Source organism: Erythranthe guttata, chromosome 2, assembly GCF_056151865.1.
Source record: "Erythranthe guttata isolate IM_541 chromosome 2, IM_541, whole genome shotgun sequence".
Classification (NCBI taxonomy): domain Eukaryota; kingdom Viridiplantae; phylum Streptophyta; class Magnoliopsida; order Lamiales; family Phrymaceae; genus Erythranthe; species Erythranthe guttata.
In genome coordinates, this window is record NC_142534.1 from 3,798,100 (window position 1) to 3,819,934 (window position 21,835).

Consider the following 21,835-nt stretch of genomic DNA (forward strand, 5'->3'; position numbering starts at 1 on the left):
AAAAAATATTTTAATTAATTTTACTGTCTTGGCTGCTAAATTACTGTCTCCGGCAGCTATTTAACTGTCGGAGACAGTAATTTAACTGTTAATTGACTTTTTTATTCTTAAAAAAAATATTTTTAATTAATATTACTGTATTCGTTGCTAAATTACTGTCTCCAGCAGTTATTTAACTGTCGGAGACAGTAATTTAACTGTTAATTGACTTTTTTATTCTTAAAAAAAATATTTTTAACTAATATTACTGTATTCGTTGCTAAATTACTGTCTCCAGCAGTTATTTAACTGTCGGAGACAGTAATTTAACTGTTAACTGACTTTTTTATTCTTAAAAAAAATATTTTTAATTAATATTATTGTATTCGTTGCTAAATTACTGTCTCCAGCAGTTATTTAACTGTCGGAGACAGTAATTTAACTGTTAATTGACTTTTTTATTCTTAAAAAAAATATTTTTAATTAATATTACTGTATTCGTTGCTAAATTACTGTCTCCAGCAGTTATTTAACTGTCGGAGACAGAATTTAACTGTTAATTGACTTTTTTTTTTTTTTTAATTTTTTTCCTTACAAAAAAATTTGTTTGAATTAATATTACTGTCTTGGATGTTAAATTACTGTCTCCAACAGTAATTTAACTGTCTTAGACAATAATATTAATAATATTACTGTTCGGAAAAATAATATTCATAATATTACTGTCCCAAACAGTAATATTACTGTCTGAGACAGTAATTTAGTAGTCAAGACAGTAATATTAATTAAAATATTTTTTTTCTAAGAAAAAACAATTCAAAAAAAAAAAAAAAAAAAAAAAGTCAACGCTGGAGTCCGGCGGTCAACGCCGGAATCTGGCCGAAAAAAAATTCAGGAAAAAAAAAAAAAAAGTCAACGCCGGAGACCGGCGGTCTCCGGCGGTCAACGCCGGAATCTGGCCGGAAAAAAACATTTCAGAAAAAAAAATTATTTTCTGAAAAAAAAAAAGTTTTGGGGGTAAATGTGATATATTTGTTTAAATCCGGGGTCAATGTGTAATATTAAGGAAGTTAGAGCATAATGGGTGGAATTGTTAAGAATTATATTATTGAGGGTATTTTAGACTAAAGACATGGGGATGGGCTTAATTGAGAGACTGTTTTTTTTGTGGACTAAAATGCATTTAAGTCCCATGTGATGGGCCTTTTTGCCATTTGCCCATAAAAATATGCATTTAGAGACTTTGATCGAAATAAAAATAGCTTGTGTATGTTATCTCGTCTAATGACACAACCTATTGAGGGACTTTTGAGGGTGTAAACAAGTCGAGTCGAGCTGAACGTAAGTTTAAGTTTGTTTAAATTGTTATCGAGCTTTTAAATTTATATTTGAACTTGATTTGACAATCAATTGAGTTGAGTTGAACTATATTTATTCGATTCAGACATGAATCGAGCTCGAGTAACTTCAATTTTGTTATTTTCATTTCAATTCGAGCTTGAATCGAACTTTATATCTTATCGAATAAACCATTCTCAAACAAATTTTGAACGAACGATCTCGAATCGAGTAATCCATCTTGATCATCAGAAATCAGAATTAGATTTTCCCTCCAATTATCCTTGTGTATTATCACATGTATGTAGTTATAGTATCAAAAAAAGCCCATTTTCCTCAACCTTTCCCTCTTCATCTGCATAAACTTTCTAACTTTATTTCCATTATAGTTGATTTCTTGAATCGATATTTCATGTTCAAATAATTCTGCAATTTTCTGGAAAATTCCGAAATTTCAAACCGTCCATTTCATACAAATTTCGTAATTCCAAAAAATCCATTGTATTATAGATTCTCCAAGGTTTTTGTCAGTTTTTTTTGTTTTTTTGTTTTTTTAAACTTGTAATAAATTAGATTGTTATTTGATAACTTAAAACTTTTGCACATTCAGTTATTTGTTACGGGGTAAATGTAATTTCTAATTGGCAGGGAATATGCTAGCTGTATTTTGCGAACATTTATCGTTTTGGGTTGTTACACGTATTAAAAGACATGTAAATATGCATAAATTATGAGAAAAATATGAAGAAATTGACTAAAATATATTTTCTTGAAAAGTTTGAGAGATCATACGAGAGAAGTATAAATTTTTGGTGTATCAAAGTTAATGTTTACAAATTGGAAAGGATATATAATAGGATTTAAATTTCGAAGTACAAAGAACGACTGATGAAACAACATAGAATAAAAAAGATAATATTACCTTCACAATTTCGAAAAAAAATAGTAGCACTAGTGTTCACCGGGTAATTAAATGTCACCCTTGAGATAATGTCAAATTACGAAAGAACCCCTCATATTTTGGGTAATTACAACCATCTCTGCATATGTATTATTGTTTTACGTAAAAATCACAACTTCAGTAGGTAAATTTGAAACTGTAATAGTGGACATGCAACTGCAAGATAATAAATAATTGAAGTAGCGGTTATAATTACCCAATAATGAAGGTTTTTTGTTTTCTTCACAATTTACCCATTTTTATTTATTATTCATACTAAATCAATAAATATATAAAAATAAAATAAATATAGAAGGCTCATCATATTTCAGGGCACTCACCAGTTACCACCCAAAAAAGAAATTAAAAAAAAAATTAAAGTCATCACCAAGAAATGACCTAACTTTTTAGCAATTACATAGGACCGTTGATTTAATCTTGTCTACTTTGCATCAGATCATATTATAATAAGTACGTACAATGATTGAATAATGAATTAATGATTTTGATCTCTCCTAGGTTTAGGTATTATGTCTTAAGATTAATACACACAATTATATATACATACGTGCATGGTAGTTGAGTTGTCTGCTTCTTACAACGTAACCCCTAACAAAATCCCCATATTGTCTTAACCTTCAAATCACGGTATATCTCATTTTCCTTACTATATACCAATACTACATCACATGTACAAAATTTGACTTATAAGCTAAGTAAAACTCCAATATCTAGGTACTTATAAACCACTCCCATTTCTCACCCTTTTTATTTTTCTTAACTAACTACAACACATCATAATAATCAATATGGAACAAGTACCCCGAGATTCCGATGACGTGGCGGCCGCCGCCGCCAGTAACTGCCGCTCCACCGTGGACACCTCCCGCCCATTCCGCTCCGTGAAGGAGGCGGTGGCGATATTCGGGGAGCGTTTCTTGGTCGGAGAAATCTACACGCCGAGGGAACCCTTCGCCTTCCCCAAGAAAGAAACCCCCTTTTTCTCGCCGAGCCCGAAACTACCCCTACTACTACTAGATCATTCTCACAAAGACGAACCGGCCTCGTCGAACTACACTTCCCTCACGACGAGTCCTAGGTTTTCGAGTTACTACAACACCGAGCCGCCGTCGCAGTCGCTGTCGGAAACCGTCAGAAAGCTGGAGCTCGAGCTCGAGGACACAAAAGCCGAGCTCAATTTGCTCAAGGAGAGGGAATCGGAGACCGAGGTTGCGGTGGCGTCTTTGAACGCCGAGCTACATAGGAACATGTCCAAGTTGGCGCGGGCCGAGGCCGCAGCGGCGGGGAAGGCCGCGTCGGATGGTGGTGGCGGAGGAGCAATGGTGATAAGAGAGGAGGAGAAGAAACGGGATGCTTATTTGAAGATGGAGAGGGGAGCTTCGCCGAGTTTGGCGCAAATTTTGAGTTTTGGAGAGAAGAAGAAGGAGATGGTGAGGAAGAAGAAGAAGCCTATTATTCCTCTTGTTGGGGAATTATTGTTTTGGAGGAAGAAGGGGAAATTGTCTACTACTACTCTTCATAATCCTCTTTATTCCTCTTCTCACCTCCAATGGAATTGACATTAATTTCTTGTTTTAATTTTTTTTTTCTTTTATAATTTTACTCTTCAATATTGTATCTTTTTATTTTTGTCTATTTTTTTTCTTCTATTTTTGTTTTTCAAAGACGATGGAGTGGATGTGGGGTGTGTTTGTGTGCGCGTGTGTGTGTTATAGTATAATTGTGTGATCTAATTATGTGCATGATAGAGCTCTTATAATTTGTGTTATTTTGTGTCAATAAAAGGCGAAATAATAATAAGATTTTCAATTTGGATTATTTTGTACATTCTTGTCGGGACGGAAAATTAGATACTATACATGTAGGTTATTTACACATGATAGGATTTGAACTGTAGATCTACACATAATCACATATACCCCATGTATATTTGTATTTAATGAGTAGTTACTTAATCAAACTAATTTACGGTTCAAATTCACCTGATGTAAATAATCAGATGCAACATCTAGCTTCCCTTCTTGTAGACGCTAAACTTAGGGGCGGATTCCTTTTCTCTTTGGATAAATTACGGTTACCATCTGAGGTAAGATTAAATTACGAAACCCTTATGGGTAATTAGTTACAATCATCCCCATCAACTATGAATCTTCTTACATGTCCACCATTACGGTGTCAAATTTAGTAGAATATTCTTGATTGTGTGGAATGTTCTCCAGTGTGTACATGTTTTACCATATTCGAGCTCCACATTTTGAAACAAGATGATCATAAGATGTGTCTCTTGACTTGTATACATCAGATTGTGGTGCATCAAAAACTGTATATTTGCACAAAACGAGTATAAAATAGAGAATATTAAAATACATCTGGATATATAGAAAGTGTAATTTTTATAATAAAACATATAATAACTAATAATTTTTACTTGTCTACATAATTTCTTTAAAAAAAAAGACAAAAGAAATTCAATTATGCTAGGGCCTCTTGAGAAATTGGGCTATCTTTTTAAATATTACGAAACAGCCCACTTTTAAAACAAATAGGCCCATTACATAACCCACAATCAATTCGCCGTTTAAACCCCGGCGACCGTAACCACCAAATATACCCCTGAAACCCCCCATACACGCGCGCGTGTACACACACTGACAGTGTTGTACGCGAAAATGGCGCCGAAGAAGAAACAGCAAAAACCGTCGTCGTCGTCGAAAGGGAAACCCGCGCCATCCACCGGTCCCAAGCTCCAATTATCGGCGGATAACGAAAACCGCCTCCGCCGTCTTCTTCTCAACTCCGGACGATCGGCTCCTTCCACGGCGCCGCCGGAAGACACTCTCTCCAAGGAGCAGAAGGCCAAGAGGCTGCGATCAGTTTACGAGAAGCTGTCTTGCGATGGTTTTAAGGATGATCAAATTGAACTTGTGCTCTCCACTCTCAAGGTTGGCCTGCGTAGTTGAATTAAACCATTAATTTTGTGAATTTGAATTTGTTGTTGATAAATTGGAGTGGTTTCAGTACTGAATATGAATTTGTTCTACAAGGATGAAGTATCTAGTACAATTTGGTGCAAACGAAATAGTAATGGCGGTATTGCATTTACTAGTAACATAAACAAAGACCATGGTAGGTAATTAGAGTGTTGGAATATTTTCGAGAAAAAAATGAGTATGATCGCGAAGAACGAAAGAGCCCTTCCTACCTTGAGGAGTGCCAATTATGTTGAGATTTTTTTTTTCTTTCTTCGATAAAATGCCAATGTATTTCATCAAGTTCTTGTTTGCTGACGGTGCAGTTTATCAGAAGCTAATTTTCTTCAATTGAAGTGATGTATTATGATATTTATAAATGTTCATAGCATTGAAAACCATCTTTAAATTGAGGTATTACATGTGAATCATTTTTTGCTGTTTTGTTATATTTATTAGGAGAATTCAACTTATGAGGCTGCTTTAGACTGGCTATGCTTAAATATTTCGGGGAATGAGCTCCCACTGAAGTTCTCCACAGGCAGTTATTCACATACAAGTGGAGGTACTGAGATATCGTATATGTCGTTTTAGATCGGTGCTCATCTCTAAAATTTCCAGATAGGCGCTTTTCAAGGTTTTCTTTTTCTTCTGCTTTGATTTTGACACAGAGCATAAGCGACGTCTTAATGCACTTTCCGAGCAGGTTCTGTTGGTGTAGTATCAACAGCTCGTGAAGATTGGATTTCATCAAGGGAGTCACCAGCAAGAATAGTTGAGGAAAAGGCAGAAGTTGCTCTAAAAATTAAAGAGCGGAAAAATGATGAAACACTAGACTCTGTTCAGCATTCTCAAGCAGATTGGATCCGTCAATATATGGAACAACAGGAAGAGGTACTTTCACTCCATTTAGACAAACTAGGATGAGTCATCTTCAGATGAATTGAAAATATGAACTGTTGTAGTTTGTATTGAATACTTGTAGAACTGTTGGACGGCTAATGATAAAATTTCATGTGCAGGAGGATGACTCTGATTCTTGGGAAAGTTATTCACCAAACAATGGTTTTTCAAAGAAGGTACTTCCACTTATAATATTGTAGGTTATGGTAATACCATGCATAAATTAAGACCAGGACGTGAATTTTTGTTGATCTATCTTCTTGTATTTCATCTCATTCGATAATTCGTGTCTGAATTGATTTACTATCTGAATTTTTGCACTGTCTATCTTAGTACCCACAAGGATTCTGTAAATGATGGTTTGACTGACAGTCACATAACTTTTCTTTTTCTTCGTATCGATCCAAGATAATTTGAATTTCATTTCAAATAGATCTCCCATTTAGAAATTTATCTTTGGGGCAGAGTTCAATTTGACCTTGAGTAGGAACATGTGGACCCATAACCACGTCTTCCTTGGACTCAATGCTTTCTAACTAAGAGAAAAATAAGACAAAGAAGTTTCACCCTGTCATGTATAAATCCTGCCTTTTGATGTTCTACTTACTCTTGTGGTAGGCCTTGCAACCAAGGAGCGACTATGAGTCTATTGTTGCGGATTACCATGCTGCCAGGCTGCAAGCTGCAAATGCGAAAGATAGACGCGATAAGAAAAGCCAGGAAGAAGCAGGTCTAATCATTCGGAAACTCAAGCAGGAGATATCAGCCTTAGGTGCCAGAAAATGTTACTGCAGTCTTCAGTTTCACTACTCTGAACATATTTATGGTGCATGATGTTGCTTGAAATTAAATTAATTTTCAGGACTACCGGTTGATATTCTGGAATCTGGATATGCAAGTTCGTTGCATCGTGCATCCACAGATGCAGCTTCTGATGCTGTCCCTACAGACAATTCAGATGGTGATAATGTTAATGTATGTGAAATAGAAGGTGAGACAGGCCATACGGAGTTTGTGGTTGAAGTTGATCAAGAGAGAGTTGACAGCTCCCGCTTACATGAATGCTCAACTGATAGTGCTTCTATGAGTGTTCCCGCTCAAAATGAAGATGCTTCGGAAAGGGAATCGGGTGATGTAGAGCTTGGTGATTTTTTCTTGGAAGAAGACACATCTGGTTCTGTGTTACCTTCTGAAGTATTGGAACTACAGAAGAGAGAGAAAATGAAAGAACTTTGTAGTGAGAAGAACTTGGAAAAAATGGAAGGCATCTGGAAGAAGGTAATAATCTAGCTAATTTTGGTACTAAATGCTGCTCCAGAAAACTTGAGATATGCTTTTTAGTGCTTTCGTTTTTCCTAGCATTTCATGTCTTCACCAATCTGTAAGTACTCTATGATCCCAAGATGCATCCTCTTTCTTATTTCTTCTTATTAAGAAAGGCATGGTCTATCACTCTTTCTTTCGTCATCATATATGCTCTTGTTATGTGACATCATTTCATTTCCCTCTCTCGCCTCTCCATCTGCTACATCTTCTCTAGCCGAGTTAGTTTTCCTTTGAATTAAATAGTTGTCCAGTTTTCTATAATTCTGCTTGTGGTTTTAATTCTTTTTGTATGATTATATCCAGGGAGATCCAAAAAAGATTCCAAAGGCTGTTCTTCACCAACTTTGCCAAAGATCCGGATGGGAAGCACCAAAATATGATAAAGTTCCTAGTAAAGGACATAATTCTGGTTACTCTATCAGTGTACTGCAGAAAGCTAGTGGGAGAGGAAAAAGTAGAAAAGCTGGAGGTTTGAGAACTATTCAGCTTCCGATTCAGGATGAAAGTTTTAATACACCCGAGGTATAACACCTGGCTTCTACTTCTGAAGATAGTTACAGAAGTACAACTAACAATCAAATTGGTACATATTAAAGGGACGTTTGTTTATGTTGGCTGCATTAATGAGTAGGGTCATTTTTCTTAACCCACTCGAGAATACCTTTCAGCAGTAACAGACATCATAGGAGGCCAGTATATATTTCTCAAATGAGTAGTAGATAGCTGGAAAAAATTTTAAGGGTAAATTACACCCACACCCCTGAGGTATGCTTAAATAACTGTAAGGTCCCTATGGTATCGATAATTACACTCATCCCCCTGAAACGTAGTTATAAACTCTAATGGGATAATGCATTGGATACGTTATTACGACAGAGTTCTAACGGACTATTGATTTCAGGAAGTGGTGGAGACGACAAAAAGTTATGGGTGATTTAAGAAATATTTCGGGAGGCATGTCACCCCATTACTCCTCATAACTCTATGTTATCTCCACCACTAGCTAAAAGTAATAGTCCATTAGAACCCTATCGGAATAATGTATCCAATGCATTATCCCGTTAGAGTTTCTAACTACGTCTCAAGGGGGTGACTGTAATTATCGATATCATAGGGACCTTACAGTTATTTAAGCATACCTCAGGGGTGTTGGTGTAATTTACCCAAATTTTAATTTGCTGGAAGCTTTATGTTGTGCTTGGCGTAGGGTGTCTCTGTTGATATAGATCACATTTTGTTGGTTGGCATGATGGCACCTAGTCGGTAAACAGCTGGTATTGCTCTAAATAGTGCCATTTGTAACCAATTCATACGCTATTACCCCTCCCGTTCCCTCAGACTAAGAAAATCATGACCAGTTTGGTGCTACCGGAAATTATTGTTTTCACCATAGGTAATTAAAGGATGAATTGGCTGTATGAAGTATTCCCATAGAGCTTTGTCTCAGTGGAACATGTGTAATATATAAATATAGCCAGGCATTAAGCAAACCTACAATTTTAGCCTACCTTTGGTGTGTGCTGCAGCACATCTTTCCAAAATATTTTTGATAGCAAACATAAATACAGTTGTTAAATCTTAAAACAGTGATGATCCCTTGATTGTAATATTTTAACCCGGGTACTGAATATAGAATTTCATCACCGTGAAAACTTATAATGAAAATATTAAATGCCTTTCCTAGCTCAAAATTTTTGACAAAGAAGACTCGACTCATCGTATTTTGATATAATATTGTAGGGCCTCACCAGAGTTTTATAGTTTATTCATCTGATTCCCTCGTTTTGATTCAAAATTGTACAGTAATCCATTTATCTACCTGTTTATACTGGAATTGTAAATTCCTTATTTTTTTTTCTTCCCAAGGGTAGTGCACCCGCTTACTATACCATGAAGGATTTTACCTTTTAACGCTTGGCATCTGGTGAATTTATTATAATAAATCCTTTAGGAAGGGTCTTAGCTAATCTTTTCACCTCAGGATGCACAAAACAGAGTTGCAGCTTATGCACTCCATTGTCTCTTTCCAGATCTACCTGTTCAGTTAGTACTCTCGGAGCCATATGCTTCAATTGTACTGAAATGGAAGGAAGGTGATTTACCGTACTTGTAACTATTTGTTTTGAGACGACAACCACAAAATTTGTTGAATTTGAAACTTGTTCATTTATATGGTTGGCGACCTTCTATTTTTATTCAGTTCCCTGGTTGGTGTATTAAAATAATTTATAGGTGAATTGATGACATCTGTAAGAGACAATCATGAAGATAGAAAGGCTGGCTTTGTGGACTCACTGTTGAATGCTGACAAGGCTGAACGTATTGTTGGGGATGATGTCATTGATAGTGCTGATCAGGAGAACATTCAAGTAGTTTCTGAAGATATTACTGGTGGCATGGATCACATGTCTGAACGTATGTCAAATATATTTCTTTCCTTGTTGAAAGTGTATATGTGTGTCTGTCTTGGAGTATTTGTGGTATTACTCGGGAATAGAGGTCAGAGTCATCTATATGGGAAAATGAATTTTAGGTGGTTGTGTGATGCAGCACATGATTGTTAAGCATCAAGTGTGGTTTGAAACGATATCCTTGCATATTGTTGCACGTTCTTTTCCTCATTTTGTTAATCAAAATGCTGATGATGTAATTATTATTCTGAATTTGATTCAATCTATTTTTCTTCCCCTTAGTTCAAAATATGTCAGTTGTGCGTGAGTATGGAGGGTAATGGTGGCCAAAGTCATTTTATACAGGAAAAGAATTGTTAAATGTAGTTGTTTAGTGCTGAATGAGTCATCAGATTACACCTATTAGTGAAAGCATTAAAGATTTCTGTTATTCTATAACACATGCACATGATGAACTCTATAAGCGGCCACATATGCATGAATTATAGATTTTTAAGTGGAAGTTTGGTAGGTCTCATTATCTGCAAGATGCAAAGTTTCCTTTTAGCTCTTGAGTACCCTATGCCTATTTGGATCCCATCCTTGATTTTATATTTGTTATGCAGGGGTTTGCAGAAACATGGATGCTGAAAGCATTTATCTTAAAAGAGAACAAGCCCGTAAGAAGGAAATAAAGAAGTACAAGGTTGGTCTCTCTTTCTAGCAAATCTGTGAGACATTGCAATGGCCAAAGAGCTATGGGAATTTGTATGTAAAAACTAACTGTGAACTCCTATTTACTTTAAGTGGCCATCATCTTTTCTAGTATTGGGGGCAAACTTGCCGCACTATATGCTGGTGTAAAATCAATGATGAAATTATGTAGTATCGATATCAAGTCTCAATATAGGGCACCTAGGAGTTCCCAACATGTATAAAATATATCTTATTACCAGTAGCACGATTTAAAAAAAAAAAATTCTTTGGACACACTTTGTGAAAATGCTAAGTATACGATTCATGCTTGCTTGTAAAATACACCTTGAAACACATTGGTTCAATGGTGGATAATGGATTTACTCACGATTGGATTATTAAATCTGAATTTCGAAGCAGTCCTGCCACATCTGCAATTTCAAAATCTATGGCTATTCCTCTATGCTTTTGCAGGATCTTAAAAGGTTGTAAACCTTTATCAATGTGTGTTGTCTTTGAGATAATTGTTACGTAGTTATTACACATAACTAGTGTTACATGTATACTGTACATTTGATGCAACTAATTTTTTTGCTAAGTAGGAGATGTTACAGTCAAGATCGCACCTCCCTATTGCGGAGTTGAAAGATGACATTCTGCATCTTCTTGAGGAAAATAGCGTAGTAGTTATTTGTGGAGAGACAGGCTGTGGAAAGACAACTCAGGTTTGAGATCCATAGGCGATTCTTGAGCAACTCATTGTGAAAGTTTTTATTTTCAGTGCTGATCTTCTTTTACAAATGGGATTTTCTTTTTTCTGTTCTATGGTTGTGATGGTTATGTAGGTCCCACAGTACATATTAGATAACATGATTGAAGCAGAACGCGGTGGTTACTGCAATATAGTTTGCACTCAGCCAAGGAGAATTGCGGTTAGTAATATAACGTCTATAACTTAATCACATTGTTCACTTTTAGTTAATGCATAGCTTTTCTTCAGAATTATTTTGAAGGTACTCCTTTTTTCTGTACATATATCGTGAAAACACAGTTTCTGGATTTGCATGCGATTACTTCCTTTGCTGCAAATTTACTGCAGTTGTGCACATATGACATATCATATGTTATTTGCATCAAAAGAATCATGACAAATCAAGTTAATACTATTATATCATATTTAGAATTTTTGTCTGTGATGGTTATGCCTTTTATAATGTAATGGTCCTCTTTTAGGCCATTTCTGTTGCTGAAAGAGTTGCTGACGAGCGTTGTGAATCCTCTCCAGGATCAAAGGATTCTTTGGTTGGTTATCAAGTCCGTCTAGATAGTGCAAGGTGATCAACTGTTATCCTTTCTTGAAATTTTTGTTTCCTAGTAACTTGCATATTGTGACCTGTGTTGTCTATATGACGATATGCAAGTCTATCAGAAGCTATTACTTTTCATCAAAACCAATTTATTTGCGCTTCTTACATGCATATATTCTTTCTCTGCTTTAGGAATGAAAGAACGAAGCTTCTTTTTTGTACGACTGGAATTCTTCTGAGGATGTTATCGGTAGGTCACAGTTTATTTGACAATACACCTTTCTCATCCATTTATAGATGTTGAGGACATAATTATATACTCTAGTGAAAGTTTTTCTGTCAGTTCCTTTATCTTTATTCTAATGATGGTCTATTCATTTTGTTGTATAAACACAATGAAAATCAAATATGCAAAGCTAGACGATTATTCATTTTCGCGCCTTCTTAATCTGGTCTTCTTTGCAGGGAAATAAAGACTTGGCTGATATTAGTCATGTTATAGTTGATGAAGTGCATGAACGGTCTCTTCTGGTTAGTTCGATATCTTTTGGTTATCCTTGGAATTTAACGATCCCTAAGACTAACAGGAAAATGTTTACACATAGTTGTCACTTTCATTACTCATCATATCTGGCAACGATAAGAGTTGTACTAACGAAAAAGACATGACATCTTTCATACTCAACCGTATATTTTATGAATTTCTTCTCAGTAACATCCAAAACTCATCCTCGTAATACCTGTTTTTCAAAATCTACGAGGAAGTTGCGAATGTTGTGCACATTTACATGATTGATAAAATGTTTAGACTATGTTAGTGTTGTTAATATGCTTACAGTCGTAAGAATGCATCTGATTAAAATATATGTCCTGTTATTTGCGAAATTTGTCTTTTGAGAAGGGCATGTAGAATTTTACTCTACTTATTTGAAAAAAAAATCGTTTCATTGCCTTACTGAATGCAGCTGATTAAGTTCTGATTGTGAAGATAGAGGGTTTAGTTTGTAGTCTTTAGAGGTCTAAAATAATATATTCCTCTACTTAATATCTTAAAAGGTAAAATATTACATTCTTGGAGAGACCCTCATAGTAAGTACCTCGGTGTCTTTGTTGTGTTAATAGAAAACCTTTGATGATATTGACAAGGGTCAAGGTAGAAACAAACTTTTGAAAATAAGCACATGCAGGACGGTTTTGCAACAGTTGCTTCTTTTTTATTATGATCCTTCTTGGGAATGTGTAAGCATGCTCAAAGATTTTGTTGTCAAAGTGGATTATGTTTCCGAGGTTCATTTTGTGTAACAGGGGGATTTTCTGCTCATTGTCCTAAAAAACCTGATTGAGAAGCAAAGTGCTCGCGGCAAATCAAAGTTGAAAGTTATTCTTATGTATGTATCTATCTGTCTTTTTAGGTAATGTTTTCGTTGTTGATATTTTCTAATCATACACTTACTGATTGTTTACTATTTTCATGTAGGTCTGCAACTGTTGATTCGCACATGTTTTCACAGTACTTTGGTAATTGCCCTGTGGTTACTGCCCAAGGGCGAACACATCCCGTGTCAACCCAGTTCCTTGAGACTATACACGAGAAGTTGAACTACCGCCTTTCAACAGATTCCCCTGCCTCTATAAACTATGGAATATCCGGTATGGAGAAGGTATGAATTCAGCTCAAATATGGGTAGGCGGCCAGAGAGCTGAAGCCCACCCCCCCCCCCCCACAACACAGCCGACATGCCAAAAAAAGATAAGAAAAAGAAAAAAAAAAGAAATAACATTCCTGGCCTCAGAATAAGGTGCAAAAGAAAAATAATATAAACTACAGTTGCATTTGCCAGAGAGTCGCACACTTTGCCTCTCATAGTGCAAGGCGCTAGGTTCATTTAAGTGTCTATCTTAGGGCGACATCCGGTGAGATTGGCAAGCAGTTTGGATGTAATTTATTTCGTTTTAAAGAGGACTTATTGTTCTCTCCCTGGTTATATAATTGGCGATAATTGGAGTTAAGTTTTTATTTATTTAAAACAATGTTTTTATTCCCCAAATTTTAGTTATCCTTCACAATTCAAAAATCTTCTCACTTGTCGTCTTAGAAATTTTTGTTTTCATAGATGCCTGTTTGGCTTTTGGCACTTATAAGTGTTCAACGACGCACCTTAAAAACTGAAGGTTTTTGTTTCATATTGTTATTATTTTAAAAACTATGGCCTTATAAATGTCCTACAAACCGAACCAAAGGGAATTGACTCTTGACCTAGTACCACCCTCTCCACCCCAATATCACTCATGCAATGCCTACAGAGTTTTGTTTCAAATTATTACTATCAATTATCATCGTAATCGGGGTTGTAAATTGGAGGTATTTTTATTAAGTTAATGCTCTCATCTCTACCTTGCAGAATGCACCTGTTGGCAATAGGAGAGGGAAGAAAAATCTTATCTTATCTGGCTGGGGTGATGAGTCGTTACTTTCTGAAGAAATTGTTAACCCATATTATGATAGAAGCGATTATCCAGATTACAGTGAGCAAACTCGCCAAAATTTGGTATGTATCATTCTTATCATATGGGTTGCATTTGATGAGCCATTGTTGTAATTACTTGTCAACGGCCATTTTGCAGAGAAGATTGAATGAAGATGTTATTGATTATGATCTTCTTGAGGACCTGGTACGCCACGTCGATGAAACTTATGCTGAGGGGGCAATACTAGTCTTTTTACCAGTAGGGCATTGATTCATTTCCATTGAGTTTATCGTGCCATTTGCTTCTTTGGCATGTTTTTTCTCCAATTTCTGCCCATTTGATTTTACAATTTCATATGGTAGGGAGTTGCAGAAATAAATCTGCTACTAGATAAACTTGCTGCTTCTCACCGATTTGGGGGCCCTGCTGCATCTGAGTGGCTTCTTCCATTACATTCATCTATAGCACCCGATGATCAAAAGAAGGTGTTTCAGAAACCTCCCGATAATATACGTAAGGTAAATCTTTCCGCTGTAGTACTTACTTTACTGAGCTGGCATAGATTTCATTTTCAAATGTCGGCATCTCCTTTCGAATTCCTGTAATCAATTTTGTTAACTTTTATAATTGTTTTATATAGATTCATCTTAGAACTTATTTCATCAAGTTATGTTAATACAGAAACTTGGAAAAAAGAGCCTGTGGATTATCTTGTCAGTTTAACAATAGGGTCTCCTTATTCATAGTATAATACTCTTCTCTTATTCTTTCTCTTAATATGTTTCAGGTTATAGTCGCCACAAATATTGCAGAAACAAGTATAACAATAGACGACGTTGTATATGTGGTAGACTGTGGAAAGCATAAGGAGAATCGTTATAATCCACACAAGGTTCGTGATCATATGCTTGAAACTTACATCTAAAATTATGCATAATTATTATCCAGCATGTAAGTTTAAAAGTTACATTCATCTACATCATTGATGTGAATAGAAACTGTCAAGCATGGTTGAGGACTGGATATCTCAAGCAAATGCTAGGCAAAGACGAGGAAGAGCTGGGCGTGTAAAGCCAGGCATTTGCTTTTGTTTGTATACACGTCACAGATATGAAAAACTAATGCGACCATACCAGGTACTTAGTCCCACCTAAACCAGCAAAGATAAATAGGATATAATCAGGTTCATACTTTTATGGAAATGAATTTGCTCTTTGTGGCCTGATCGTACTTATACCTGACCCTTTCAACGTGCTTGAGCTGTCTAGATTCCCGAGATTATGCGAATGCCACTGGTAGAGTTATGTCTGCAAGTAAAATTACTTTCTTTGGGTGGCATAAAGCAATTTTTATCTCAGGTAAGTTCATATGGTCTATTTTTTTTTACATACCTTTTGGACTTGGTTTTAAATTCAAATTTTATAATTCTAGACATGCGTCTCCTTTTCAATCATTTTACTTTTTGGTTGTCTCAGGCACTGGAACCTCCAAGAGAAGAGGCTATTGCATCAGCAGTTTCTTCGCTCTACGAGGTATAATCCCCTTTTTTATTTTGTAAAGTGAGCCAGCGCAATATAACTTTCTCATTGACCAGTGCGTCAGAAGACGAATAAATTGGCTAGATGTTTTAGTTCTGTAAGCATAGGGACATTAACCTCCATGCATTACTTTTCTGTCATGTAAAAGTGTGGACAGTGTCCTAGATATAGATAGCAGAAGTTTGCAAGAAAAGGAAAAGTTTTCACGGCACAATTATTTTTGAAATTATTTTAAAGATAATGATTAGTGTTATTTTTTTTTTCGTGATGTAATTATAGTGAACTTATATCTGACAACGATTGCTCACAGTCTGTGAGATTGATTTTTTTGGATTAACTTCATGCACCTTGTGGCGTAAACATTGTGATTAACATCAGTTATATTTTTAATGATGTAACTCAAAATTAGAAGTAACTCAATTGGTATAGCCTTCGTCGGCATTCATCCATGGAAGTAGGCCTAGTGGCCCAACTACATATTTCTTCCGTTTTATGTCTTCTCTCATTTTTCTTGTTACATTAATTGAGCAAAATGTTTTACCAGTGCTACTTTATGCTGGACCAGTCTATATGAGTTCACAATAGTCGAACCAGAATTTTATGCTCTTCCTAAAGAATCATTTATATTCTTGTAAATATTGTTTGACATGAACATATCGATTATGATGTTAACAGTTTCAAAATATTTGCTACTGTAAATGTCTGGTCCTTTTATCAGTCCATGTTAGTTCCTATCCTATTTAGTCCATGTATATGACTTTTAATTTTTGTAAAAGCGTTAAGTGTGTGTTGTGTTTCACATGGCTATGTTTTGACTGAACCACATCCACAGGTCGGTGCCATTGAAGGAAATGAAGAGTTGACACCCCTTGGTTATCATCTGGCAAAGCTCCCAGTTGATATACTGATAGGAAAGGTATGCTTTACATGCTCAGCTTTTTCTGTCAACTATCTTTATTTGCAAGATTTGAAGGCTTCTCTAACCTTCTGCGGCATGTTTGTTATATTTGTTTAGTAAAAACATATATATTACTATAATGATCTAAAGCAGGTTAAAATTAGATCTTTTGTATAATAAAAGCAGGCCTGCTTGTTGAAAACTTAAGAAGAAGTATGTTTTTGTTGTTGCATATAGGTCAATTCGAGATAAACATGTGATGAAATGTATATCTGGTCACAGTTCACATGCTAAGAGAACTGTGAATAGAAACCCATGCCTAATGCACTTATGGTACTTCTTGAGACCTGTCATTTACTGGACAAGGTGATCTATTGGGATTTCTTGAGTCATTTCTTTTCCAAGGAATAGTAGTTTTTAGAAATGGCTTAGATAGTCTAGAATAACAAATAACAATGGCAAGGAAGAACAACAACAAGAATTTGTCATGATTGGCGTAAATCCGCACAAGCACAATATCATTTCTTAGTGATCCATCCTATTAAATAAAGAAATATAGTAAGTATCATAGACGTGAAAGGATTATACGCCAAAAGATCGATCATTATTAATGAGATAGTACTTTTCAGTTACTCCTTGTGCAAAATGCTGGACGACTTGCATATCTAAGTAAAACCATGAATATTTCCCTGTTTCCATTTGTTTTTTTCTTAAGGATTTCGTGCTTGTGTCTTTTCTTAAGGATTTCGTGCTTGCGTCACTAATTTTGAACAAGACATTCACATAGGGATCTTTCCGTCTTCAGTTGGACTGGAAAGAGCTATCATATGCCATGTTTTTGTCACTGCTTATCTAATATTTTTGTTGAACTTGCAGATGATGTTATATGGTGGGATATTTGGTTGTCTGTCGCCCATTCTTACTATTTCAGCATTTTTAAGCTACAAATCACCATTTGTGTATCCAAAAGACGAGGTCCTTACATTAAGCCTTTGTTGTTTTCTCTTGATTCCACTAAAAGAAATGACTATTTATAAGCTATTGTATACTTTGCAGAGGGATAATGTTGAAAGAGCAAAATTAGCTTTGTTGGCTGATAAGACTGGTGATGGAACCGTAGTACCTGATGTTGTTAGCCGGCAGTCGGATCATCTAATAATGATGATTGCATATAAAAAATGGGATAAAATTTTAAGCGTGGTTAGTTTGTCGTATACTCGGTTAATATGTTTTCTTATAAGCTCTTTGCTGTTTTTATTTATGACCCATTCTCACGTTCTAATTTAGATACGGCAAATTATATCTACCTTCTCCGTGGTTATTTGTAATACAGCCTGAACCCCTGGGGTTTAGAAAATTACACATATCCATTTGATGTTTGATTTATATTAAAAACCCAACCCAAACTCAATAAACAAACATTTTTAACCTTAGTAAAGTAATTATTTTTAGGGTAAATGACACTAGTGTCCCTCTAAGTTTGGGTTAGTTACACCTACACCCCTCAAATTTGAAAAATTATCCAAACCTTTCTTGGAGTTTAATTTCAGATGACATTTAATCTTATTGATCGTTGATATATTAGAAATTGATATTCTCAACCACCCGTGACAAGTGAAAACCTCTCATTTTTAGTGGATCCGCATATAATTGAATAATATTAAAGCAATGAAAAACTTAATATTGCCTCCACTATTGATTTTTCCTGTTTCTTCCCTCCAGATTAGCAACTTCCGTAGACTTAGATGTATGGCGTACTCTACAAGAAACTCAACTGAACTGCTTTGATTATATTATGTGTTTACAATATGTGTCTCCACAGTCCACATCAGTTCCCAGTTACCTAGTTTAAAATGTCAGTGAATCTATCTTGAGGTGACCTGTTATTCTTTAATTGCAGGAAGGAGTTAAAGCAGCACAAAGGTTTTGCAGTACCCATTTCTTAAGTAGCTCTGTTATGTACATGATAAGGTATGATGTTACCCTCTTCTGACTTGGTCGTATTGCATACTCTATATATCCATTTTTTTCTGTAGAAAAAGTGTCATCTTATTCTTAAGAATGAAAAAGTAAGGTATAAATTCACATGCATCGCAAATGATCATATATCTGCTATTATGCTAGGGACATGAGAATACAATTTGGTACACTGCTTGCTGACATTGGGCTGATAAATATTCCCAAGGTATGGCTACTTTAACTACTCAATATTTGAAGTTTTTTAATTCATGGATCCGTTTTAATTATAAATTACATATAGCATTTTCCTATAATTGGTATTTAAAGCTCTGTAATTTCTCTTTTTTAAAATATACTGAATGATAAATGTTTTGTACAATCATTCTTGAAAACTAAGGTAATGAAATGGCATCAAGAATTAGTCCCTCTTTTTTAAAAAAAGAATATTTGCCTGTTATATGTACATGTCAACTTACTTTTTTATTTATATTTTTTGTCAAAACTTTTCATACTTCTAAGTACAAAATTTTGAAGCAGGTTGGCTGGAAAAGAAAAGAAAAGCTTGATAATTGGCTTTCAGATTTGTCGCAGCCATTTAATAAGTACTCTAGTCATTCAGTAGTTGTGAAGGTAAAAAACACTTTTTATTTAGTATTTTTTAGCTTCTCATGTACACGGTAAAAGCATCACCTTTAAAGTTTGGTGGCCTCTGAAATGTGATTTCCTAACACTGAACATCATGAAGAATGTGTATACTATATCCTTTTGCCATGTCAAGAAAAGAGAATCAAAATATTGAGTAATTGTTTGTGAATAATCCATATTTAGTTTATGTACCCGCAAGTGCGGTCCAGTTTTCTGAACGATTTGACATTAGCCACAAAATGATGAGAATTCAACTGAAACATAAATTTAGAACGTAGAATGGTCCATCATTGATCAGTTATGAGTAGTTGGAGTATCAGATAATAAAATCTTTAGGTCTGTATACTAAGTTTAACTTCATCGACTGTCTGGAAATTTTTCCTCTTATTTATTGACATGGTTCGTACGCAGGCAATACTATGTGCGGGTCTCTATCCTAATGTTGCCACCATTGAAGGAGGCAGTACCGGAGCTCGTCCTGTATGGAATGATGGAAAAAGAGAAGTTCACATACACCCTTCTTCAGTTAACAGTAGCCAGAAAACGTTTCAATATCCGTTTCTGGTTTTTCTTGAAAAGGTATGAACGCTTCTTGGGAATGTCAATTGTGTTATGCAAGTCTGGTGATGAGTTCTAATTCCTGTGCACGATAAACTAAAGATAAAGAAGCAAAATCACGATACCATATTAACTTGTTATTCGTACACGTAACAACTGCAGGTTGAGACAACTAAAGTGTATTTGCGAGACACAACTATTGTTTCCCCCTACTCTATTTTGTTATTTGGTGGATCAATAAATGTTCAGCATCAGGTATCTTTCTCTTAAAATTTTATAAATGTTCATTTTGTTCCGTACTCCATCAAAGAGCGTAATACGGGTTGTTGTTAAACACGTCTGCTCTTAATTTTGCAGACCGGATTAATCATGGTAGATAATTGGCTGAAAATGGCAGCACCAGCACAAACTGCTGTCCTCTTTAAAGAACTTCGATTTACTCTTCATTCTATTCTGAAGGAACTCATTAGCAAGCCACAGGTACCATCTTTTGGATTTGCTAAATATATGGTTCGTATGAATTTAGTGTCAGTTTATCTTCCGACAGGAACTAATTAATTGTTTAAACAAATTTCACGCAACCAAGTCTCTAAAAGAAAAAAAATTAAAAATCACAGACTACAGTTAATATTGAAAATTATTAAAAGTTGTACCGTAATACTTTAGTTCATGCATGATCGACCACTTAAAAGTTCTGAAGAAACTAACAATACTTCGTCAATGGAAATGTTATGCTCTTTAGCTGACTAAAATTTGATCCCTTTCCGTTTGTGGATTTTTGCAGAACTCTACTGTAGTAGATAATGAAGTTATCAGATCTATCATTCACTTGTTTCTTGAAGAAGATAAACCGAACAAGTGACTTGTTCAGATCTCCATCGAGTGCGAATTCAAAGAAAAGTTTAACAATATAGGTCTGTACTTGTCGATTTTACTAATGATTTGTTCCTTAGGAAGAGGGTTCTATACGTACCGATTTTGATTAGCCCTTAAATTTTGCTAATGTTAAAAGAGTTATCGATATTTTGATTGTTTCAGGTCCTGGAAACTCTTTTGAAAAATTATCGACAGAGACTTTTGAGCTTCGAAATTTACTTCAAACTGAACAAATACAATTTACTATGCTGGGAATATTGGCAGTGAAGTTACATGATAGCTTGAGTTTTAACTTTGAAGATGTCATACGTATTGGGTTCCTTATTTTTAAATATAATACTTATTGTTTGGTATTTTGGTATTTTGCACTCGAGAAAAAATTAATAGGATTTTGCACCATCGAAACACAATAAATTATTTAGAATGTACCATAAATGAGTTTTTAAAACTTAATGAGGGCAATTTTACTTTGTATTGGTTTTTTTTCCCGAAGCTGCAAAATAATTTATTTTATCTATCCTCCGGCATAATTTCGTGCTTATAAAGAGCTAGTTTTTTTGTGATAAAAAATATAATTTCTAAATGGCGGCGGTTATATGCAAGTCCATTTTTTTATTAGTTCAAGACCTTCAACATAAAAATACTAATTTACTCTTAATGAAATTTAAAATCAAATAAAAAACACAAAACATTAGAAAAAAGATCATTTCATTTATGCAAGACCAAATAAAATACATAAATCTAGAAACCCTTCTTCCTTATTTCACGACTTAAAAATCTCCTCCTTCTTCTCCTTATTGTTCACAAACCCACCAACAGATTCTACACACCAAAATTATCATATACATACCAAACGTTCACCATGGAACCAGAAAACAATGATATGGTGGTTTACAAGGGTGGAGAACACAATGAAATATGTTTTAACTGTTTATTTTTGCTTTTGGGTCATTTTTTTTTTCTTGGGAAAAAAATTCGACGATACCAAAAATCGGTCTGCAAATACCGATTTTTGTTACTAAA

General features: G+C 35.1%; 2 protein-coding genes across 4 annotated transcripts; both read left to right on the forward strand.

Annotated features, from left to right (window-relative positions):
• Nucleotides 1-3,024: 3,024 nt before the first annotated feature.
• LOC105969965 (WEB family protein) lies at nt 3,025-4,089 on the forward strand. Its single transcript, XM_012994733.2, has one exon. The coding sequence runs from the start codon at nt 3,067-3,069 to the stop codon at nt 3,835-3,837; it is 771 nt and encodes a 256-aa protein (XP_012850187.1). The 5' UTR covers nt 3,025-3,066; the 3' UTR covers nt 3,838-4,089.
• A 686-nt stretch (nt 4,090-4,775) lies between these two features.
• Nucleotides 4,776-21,279, forward strand: LOC105970046 (DExH-box ATP-dependent RNA helicase DExH7, chloroplastic). Of its 3 annotated transcripts, XR_001173919.2 has the most exons (35): nt 4,776-5,220; nt 5,707-5,812; nt 5,954-6,141; nt 6,270-6,326; nt 6,769-6,922; nt 7,013-7,428; nt 7,780-7,998; nt 9,458-9,569; nt 9,709-9,891; nt 10,493-10,572; nt 11,165-11,287; nt 11,408-11,494; nt 11,796-11,896; nt 12,062-12,119; nt 12,335-12,400; nt 13,175-13,257; nt 13,347-13,530; nt 14,272-14,418; nt 14,495-14,596; nt 14,701-14,856; nt 15,126-15,230; nt 15,334-15,474; nt 15,607-15,696; nt 15,814-15,870; nt 16,709-16,792; nt 17,651-17,749; nt 17,831-17,974; nt 18,675-18,745; nt 18,899-18,959; nt 19,271-19,363; nt 19,790-19,957; nt 20,099-20,191; nt 20,294-20,416; nt 20,721-20,850; nt 20,975-21,279. XR_001173919.2 is itself a non-coding variant. In XM_012994822.2 (34 exons), the coding sequence occupies exons 1-34, from the start codon at nt 4,948-4,950 to the stop codon at nt 20,796-20,798; spliced, it is 4,302 nt and encodes a 1,433-aa protein (XP_012850276.1). In that variant the 5' UTR covers nt 4,776-4,947; the 3' UTR covers nt 20,799-21,026. The 3 variants fall into 3 exon arrangements, 1 of the variants encoding a protein (XP_012850276.1); XM_012994822.2 differs by having other exon boundaries at nt 20,721-21,026; XR_016034251.1 differs by lacking the exons at nt 4,776-5,220; nt 5,707-5,812 and having other exon boundaries at nt 5,939-6,141.
• Nucleotides 21,280-21,835: the final 556 nt, after the last annotated feature.

What these genes read in the sequence shown, in the direction of transcription:
- LOC105970046 (XM_012994822.2), top strand. Translation starts at nt 4,948, where the DNA reads ATGGCGCCGAAGAAGAAACAGCAAAAACCGTCGTCGTCGTCGAAAGGG. An exon ending in TTATTCACATACAAGTGGAG is followed by an intron (nt 5,813 to 5,953) that starts GTACTGAGATAT and finishes CTTTCCGAGCAG; the next exon opens with GTTCTGTTGGTGTAGTATCA. An exon ending in GCAGGAGATATCAGCCTTAG is followed by an intron (nt 6,923 to 7,012) that starts GTGCCAGAAAAT and finishes ATTAATTTTCAG; the next exon opens with GACTACCGGTTGATATTCTG.
- LOC105969965 (XM_012994733.2), top strand. Translation starts at nt 3,067, where the DNA reads ATGGAACAAGTACCCCGAGATTCCGATGACGTGGCGGCCGCCGCCGCC.